The sequence below is a fragment of the Corvus brachyrhynchos genome, unplaced genomic scaffold (assembly GCF_000691975.1).
Source record: "Corvus brachyrhynchos isolate BGI_N302 unplaced genomic scaffold, ASM69197v1 scaffold162, whole genome shotgun sequence".
NCBI classification, from domain to species: Eukaryota; Metazoa; Chordata; class Aves; order Passeriformes; family Corvidae; genus Corvus; species Corvus brachyrhynchos.
In genome coordinates this window covers 7478456-7485998 of record NW_008236696.1, presented here as the reverse complement: position 1 = coordinate 7485998, position 7543 = coordinate 7478456, and the positions used below count along the sequence as shown (strand labels likewise).

Here is a 7543-nt window from a genome sequence, read left to right as displayed (position 1 = left end):
CTTCAGGATTAAAAATTTTGTGTCTCTTGTAAGAACCATTGGGGATGTATGGGGTCTTTTTGGCTGCATTTTCCTGTCAAACCAAACCCTGGCAACTGCATAACAGCAGTAATGGTGCTGATGGTGGTTGTCTCAGTCTGGGAAGGGTTTCCTTCATCCTTGGTGCAGGTTTGAGGTGGTAGGCACAGTGCACAGGACATGCTTTTTCTGTAATGCCAATATTCCATCTGAAGGCAGCATGCAATGAAAGTGTGGCCCCACTGCACGGACTCCAGTGACTCTTTATTTGTAGCAGGTCCTGTTAAATGCAGCCGTGGGTTAATATGGAACTAAGCTTCAGCAACAGGAATTTGTGAACAGCTATGAAAATACCGAAACAACTGCAAGGTGCTGACCTTAAACCAGTGTTCCTTTAACTTCTGGTAGCTGTTTGTGTCCCTGCAAACCCAAATTTACTGCCTGGCTAGCGGTAATTTCTGAGGCACAGGAAGCCATTGGGTAACGTGTTCTCTGGCTGCAGGCACGATGTGCAGAGAAGTTTTAAAAGCACCAAATGACAGAGGGTAAAACAAGGCTGCAAACAAAGCTCTTCCAATATTTCTCACACTAATAATGCGGAGACCTCGAGCTTTGTGTTTAACTTCGTGGATCACAGCAGGAACTGGAGTTCTGTGTTTAACCTCCTTCCAGGTAACCAAACCCTTCACTGGGACCAGGCTGATTTTAGGGGTTTTGTGGGGGGAAGATTCCAACTTTTATAGAATTTAGACATCAGTTTTTGTTGTGATTTCTTTTTTTGTGTGTGTGAAGGATTTTTTTAAGGACCTAATGAATTTGGTGAAGATTTAATGCTCACAAAAATTCCAATTAATGCAGAGAAAACATGACTGCCCTAGTCCTTTATTCTGTCTGTGGCAATTGAAATGGAAGAGCTTGGGGCTTCAGCAGCACGGGTGGGTGTTTGGCTGCTCTGACAGATTCCTGCCTCAGAGCAGATGCACTTTGCTGCAGTCTAACCACGCTAAGGTGGCTCTGCTGAGGTGGTTTGAAGGATGATAAAAGAGAGTCCAGAGGTTGTCATTCAGCCATGAAGAATACTCAGGATACATGTAATCACAGCAGTCAGCTATCTGCTTTTGACCTGTTATTTTAATAATCAGTTGAAGTGCAAAAAAACGCAAAAGAATTAAAATATTCTGCACCAGGGTGCCTATGTGACATGGAAAATTAGCTCAGTTTTAAAAGGACACATCTGGAAGAGCTGAAGCTTCTGTCTTTTTCTCTATTCCTCATTTGGGTTTCAGCCACTCATGATATTTCACAGATAATGCTTTATATGAAAGACTTACTATATCCAAAGGTCTCTGGTGAAACTAGGGACTGAAAGGCAGTGTGTGCACAGGATCAGACACATTATAGAGATTTGTGGGGGGATTTCTTGCTGTTTACAGTGGCTCAAGCCTTGCATAACAAAAAGAAGTCCTGTTAATTAGAGATTTAAAATGAGATCTTTCAGTTATGCATATTTGATACAAATTTCGAATTCAGAACAGAGCCTTCCAGTTTCACTCAGGGTCAGAAATCTCTTAGTGTTTTGGATATATGCAGAGGGAAGTCCAAAGTAATTATTTACAAATTACATTCTAATAGTTTTTTTCCAAGAAATAAATCTAAATTCCTCTATCTTGTTCATTCTGCTTTCCAGTGTTATCACAATTCTATACCTGACCTGAATTTTTTTGTAGCAACATTGGGCAACTCTAATAACACACCTAACACCAGACAGCCAAAAAAATCTATTGAATTGGATTCAATTATACTGATGAACTGGTCTGGTTACTTTTTGCACAGATAATATGAAACTGAGGCTAAGATCAACAAGGCTTGCAAAAATAAACTGGCATGAGCTGAGAGTAGAAAATATACCTGAAAAACAAGTTTCAGGTTCACATATTTGCAATACCTGAAACCTGACTCTGGGAATGATGCACCACTACTATCTGAAAACAGGAAAATGCTGGGTAGAGCACACTTCTGGTCAAAACAGCTCCAATTTACAGCTGTATTCACAATTAGCTCCCAAAAAAAAATGAGCCACAGAACAAGAATTTGGTTATGGGGAATTTTCAACAGATATTTCTGAATAGCAAAGCCCAGTGCAGTAAGCAGGTCTCAGACTCCAGTTGGTGTTTCCCTGCTCTTGTCTTTCCCTCTTTCAGATCAAAAGGAATGCTTTCTGCTTGGCCTAGCTTTCATCTGAAAGCTATTGAATTTATTGAGCTCTTGGTGAGGTTCTCTGCTGGTTTTGATATGAGCTGGCTCAGAGCAGAGACCCACAGACGTGGATTCCTAAGGAGAGGTCTGGTTTCAACCCTGCAGGACCAGCACTTGCATGTCTCTTCCTCTCCAACTTCCCACTCTAAGAACAGTAATTACACTGGTAAATGGTAAAAAAACCCCACATACCTGCCCTCACTGATTTACGTGTGTGTTTTCAGTTAGCAGACTCTGGGTCGGACTGTGAGCTTGGCGAGAGGTGAGTGTGGCTTCATTCTCTCACCCACGGCTGTCCCCACCTCAGGCTCTTTCAGGAGTGCTGTGCTTCTGCCTGGCACACCAGCACAGCAGAGGAACAAGGACTCCCAGAAAAAGGCCATTTAGGGGTTTTTTCCAAAAGAGGAAATGGAGGCTGGCAACCCTTTGGGTTTTCAGCAAAAACGCTGGTGGCGGGCGTCAGTGTTGAAAGGCAAACAAGTGGCACTCTGCTTCTTGCATCATCTTCATTGCTCCCATCCACATAGAGAAATTTTTAATAGGGCTTCCTTCATGGAAGAAAACTTCTCAATCTTCTACTTACTGATGGCGCTTCTCTTTGTGTTGGTAGACACGTGCTGGGGTGGGTACAGCAGCCCACTCACCCTGGACTGGAAGTCCTTTTTATTCTTCCCTTTTTAGGTGTGCTGGACAGAGCGATGAAAACTTTAGCAGCTGGTATGTGTGGTAAGTTTCAGATCTGCTTTAGAGGGAAAAACTGGCAAATAATATTCTTTGATGGATATATGGAGAGAAAGGCATTAAGAGAGACTGATAGCTAGAGAGCATTGCTCCTGGGCTGTCCCTGTGTTCTGTCTTTACAAACTAATGGAAATCATTTATCCATATCCTCCCTCACTGTATGCTGACAACTGAGCTGGGAAAAAACGATGGATGATTTCAGGGAGAAATGTTTGAATTTCCAGCCAGCACTTGCTGCTGAGCACTCAGGAGCGAGACATTGGTTTCTGGGGACTTTGATCGTGTCCAGTGTGCTGGTGGGGAAACCACAACATTTAAGGGCTATTTGCAAAAGATGTTAATGAATATGTTAATTTGAAGATGTGCAGCCATCTGTCGGTGCTGCCTGCAGATGGTGACAGTACTGTTCCTCCCCTGCTGCCTCTGCCTTAGGTTCCTGATGATGTTTTTCCTGGCTGTGCTTCTGTCCTGCGGGATCTGCTGCTGCCTGCAGTGCTGGCTGAAGCGGCGGAGGTGCCTCTCCCGACGCACCGTGGCTGTCTTTGCCCTCAGCAGCTCAGATGCCTTTTGTGGTTAGTCCTGTCCCTGCTGCAAGGTCCTGCTGGCCCTGGTGGCCTTCCTGTGGCCCATCCATAACCCAGTAAAAAGCAGTCAAGCTTGAGTGGGAGCTGGGAAGCAACCAGGAGCTGTATTACTGGTGAACAGTGGGAGTGCCCAACTCTGGTATCTTGGGGACACATCGAGACCATGGACTGGAGGGCTGAAGCCACATCCACTTTTCTCCAAGCCATACCTTGGAGCTGCCCCTGTGTGTCCATGTGTCCCAAAGGTGTCTGGCTGGGGCTTGGTCAGGCTAACAGTGGAGGTGTGTGGGACTTTCTCCTCAGTGCCAGGGCACTCAGCAGCCCACAGGCTCTGGGATCAGGCAGTCCTTTTCAGCATGTGTCCTTCATTTCTCACTCAGGCAAAACTGTACTGGGCTGACTTGAGCCACCCCAGTAGACAGCTCAACTGGCTGATACACCCTGGCGTCTGTCAAAAGATTATCTTGGTGGGTGCTGTTCATTGTGGCAGCCGCCCTGAACATTCCCCCAGGAACACCCATATTTTGAGGACTGGGCTTTAATGACTATGTGTAGCATCCAGAACTGCCCTGGAGTATGGCCAGCAGGCTGGGCCAGACAACATCCCTCCAAGAAAAATAAAGCTAATCCTGTTACTAGGCTAAGCCCTTCCCAGAGGGCATATTACCTGCTTTCTGGGTGGTCATGGACAGTGTCTCCACAGGGAGGACCCAAACCCACCCAAATTCCTCTGTCCCAACTTCTTGTATCTGGAATTCGTGGTGAAAGACTTTGTGATGCCATCCTTCAAAAATTACATCCATGCCTATCTTGTTTCCAAGTGGTTTGGCAGCTCCTCCTGGGCTCACCCCTCTCGCTCCCACGCTTGCCCTTCATGCCTGTCTGCTGCAGAGTTGTGACTTTGCTTTTTCCCCAGCTACTGAAGCACCTCCATGCCCATTCTCTGGATCCCTGAGCCCCTGCACGACTGCAGAGATTTCCTGTTCTCCTGCCCCACGCTTCAGCCTTGAGGGAACTGAATTGCCTCCATCTTATGAGGATGTTGTGAAGGAAAACAAGTTCTAGACACCACATGTTGGCTTTCAGTGATCCTACTTGTTTCATCAGAGATCTTCCATCATGCTGAAGGAGTGTGAGATCAAATCAGCCCTTTCCACAGGTTGGCCAAGAGACTGAAAAGCAGCACATATTTCATCTGAACCTGAAAGACAAGACTAAATGCAACAGAATAAATGCCAAAAGTATGTGTTGAATCTGTCACTGGAGCTCAGCTTGACATTTTGATGTCTCTGGATTTCAAGAAGCTTCCTCAAAGGCATGTCTGTATTTGGGGTTTCTGGCTCAGCCTCTAGATTTATCTCTCTAAGGCTGCTTGAGCTGGTGCAACCCAGTGTGTTTTAGGACCGAATGTTGATAAATGACTTGGTAGTTACTTCTCAAACTTGGGCTGCCTCCTTCTCTCGGCGCTGTGCCAAGAAACACCCTCTGGCAAAGTCATGTTGTTCTAATACATTGTAATGCAATCATGCCACTCTGTGATGAAGGATCATTTGCCACATTTGAAATATTTAGCACAGCATATCAGATTTGTCTAGTGCAAAAGGCAGCAAATTTATGGCCAGGGAAGAGAAAACAAGAGACAGGGATTATGGAGGAGTAGCAGTGGTAGGAGCTGGTTACAGGGCATAAAAAAGTGAGTTTGCTCATTTGAGCTGTTCTTAATTTCATGGCGACTGTCCCCAGCTACTCATGCCCTAGCACTGCAGACCACTAGGCTTTGAATGGCCCAGAACCCACTGGAAGTTCCCCACAGACATGAATTGGGGGCTTAGGTACTTAGCACTTACCTACAGAAATCTATTAGGAGAAAGAATGCCATTTTCTTTGAGGGGATCACTGCAGACAGGATGGAAAAACAAGAAGCCATCCAGACTGCCTTGTGCCCAAGCAGGATCAGCTAAACAAAAGTCATTCCTTGGAGGTATTAGACTAACTAGTTCTCAAATTACTGAAGAAGGATGCTGAATTTCCCCCTTAGCTGGATTCCAGATGAAAGCAAAGATTTCCTTTTGTTTGTCATGGGCAGTTCACTGAAGGCTGAATTCAGCCTGCCTGACCTCTCTGCCTCTGCTCTCTCAGTGGCTGGGGGTGCAGTCAGACCTCTCTTGCTGCAGAAGGTAATGTCACACCTGGTCCCATGCTCTGTACTCCCATGGAGCCATGAGCCCAATTTGGGCAGCTGGGTCCACCTGGGATTAGAATCCCAAAAGATTAATGGAAGCCCACAGCCTGCCTCATGGGCCACCTCCCCACCTGTAGAGTGAGGTTAGCACCAGTTCCTGTGCTCAGGAAGGAAACTGGGAAGATAAATCCACTAAAGGTTATAATATTCTCATAATGATTCTATGTAAGTACCTCTGCTCAATAAAGAATTGCAGCATATTTTGAGAGAAAATTATTCGCCAGCACCACTGCAAATTATCTCCCTAAAATCTTACTTTAGAAGCAGCTTTAATGTTTGACTCTTGTGTGAAAGGAAATAAATGTTACTTGTAGCCAAAAGAATGTTTGTGCCAGCAGGCTAAAATATTACTGGGTTTATTAATAAGGAAAATTAGCAAGTACAGACTCAGCCAGGGGAGAAGTCAACCAACTTCTGAGTGTCCTTTTGCTGGCTGAACATGGTAAGAATTGCAGGTAATCAGCACCTCTCAGGATCAGATCTTTCACGTACATAACTGCTTCCACCACTCAACCCCTTCAATTTATGCCCTGAAGCATGAGATTTGATTATGTTTGTCACTGCAGCTTGCATAGCCTGTTAGTGGGCATTAAATCAGCCATCACTTGATTCCCACCTACACACTGTGTTTGCTTCAGTGACCCCTTCGTGGCAGTGAACTCCACAGGTTGTCTGCATTATGTGCTGCATAAAACATTACTGCCTCTTGCTTATTAATGGCTTGGCTCTAAATAAATTGCTGCCTTTAATTTCACTGAATGTCACCTTCTAATCAGATGGCTGGAGAGGCTAACAAGCAAGGACTGCTCTGGTTTCAATGCCTCCAATCCCTCTGCATCCCTATTTCTCAAGGACCAGTGGTAAAAGCTTTTACCCGAGGTGATAAAAGCTTCCCCAGCCACCCAACAGAGGGCAAGCAAGGCTTTCAGCAGAGACAAACATTCGAGGGAATGGGTTTGTTCCCCTGCTACTTGTGTGCATTCGGTTTCATGTTTGAGGTGCTTTAATTATGCACAAAATGAATAAAATTATTCCATCAGAATTGCGACAAGTGGCTCGTAGTAAAGTAAGCTAGTGGCTGTCACAAAATCAGGCTCCATCTGGAGTCACCAGCATGGGAGAACCTGTGTGCTGTGGTACCTGTCCAACATGACAGGAGCCATGGGAGCTTCCAAAAACTGCTGAAAGCCAGGAGGTATTTGCAAAAATGAGCTCCTGTAGGGTTGCTGGGGGGAGGGGGGAGGACATAAATTAATATTGCTGCTGGTTTGGGGTAGGGGAGTACCCTGAGAAGGGGCCCTGGTCCTTGGCTTCCTGATCACTGGAATGGACAAGAGGATGGGTTTCTTCCTTCTACAAAAGCGTTCTGGGTGGCCCCACCAACCTATTATTCCCAAAGAAAGCTGCTTGTCCCAGCTTGCCACCTCACTCCCATGTGCTGCAGCAGAATAGACAAGGTTTCTCCAGACCTCTGTTCCCATTCTTACACAAGCAGAGATTTTGCCACGTAATTGATATTTTTATAAGCACTCAGCTCTTAATGAGAGCAGTTAATGGAATTTGGCTGATGTTTCCAGAACTGCAAGGAAAGAAGAGCCATTCCCTTATAATTCATCACCTTAGGAATATGGTTCACCTTGGAAAAGCACTTGTCCTGCTGTGACTCTCTGGCTGCCACTCATCCTCTGACTTATACTTCCTG

The 7543-nt window shown here is 45.5% G+C and overlaps 1 protein-coding gene across 1 annotated transcript; it reads left to right on the top strand.

Moving 5' to 3' along the window:
- Positions 1-567: 567 nt before the first annotated feature.
- TMEM207 (transmembrane protein 207) lies at positions 568-6595 on the top strand (the record flags this gene model as incomplete). Its single annotated transcript, XM_008644620.2, has 5 exons — positions 568-690; positions 2499-2536; positions 2956-3000; positions 3448-3587; positions 4516-6595. Coding segments are annotated over 5 exons (495 nt in total), but the record flags the coding sequence as incomplete, so codon positions are not given.
- Positions 6596-7543: the final 948 nt, after the last annotated feature.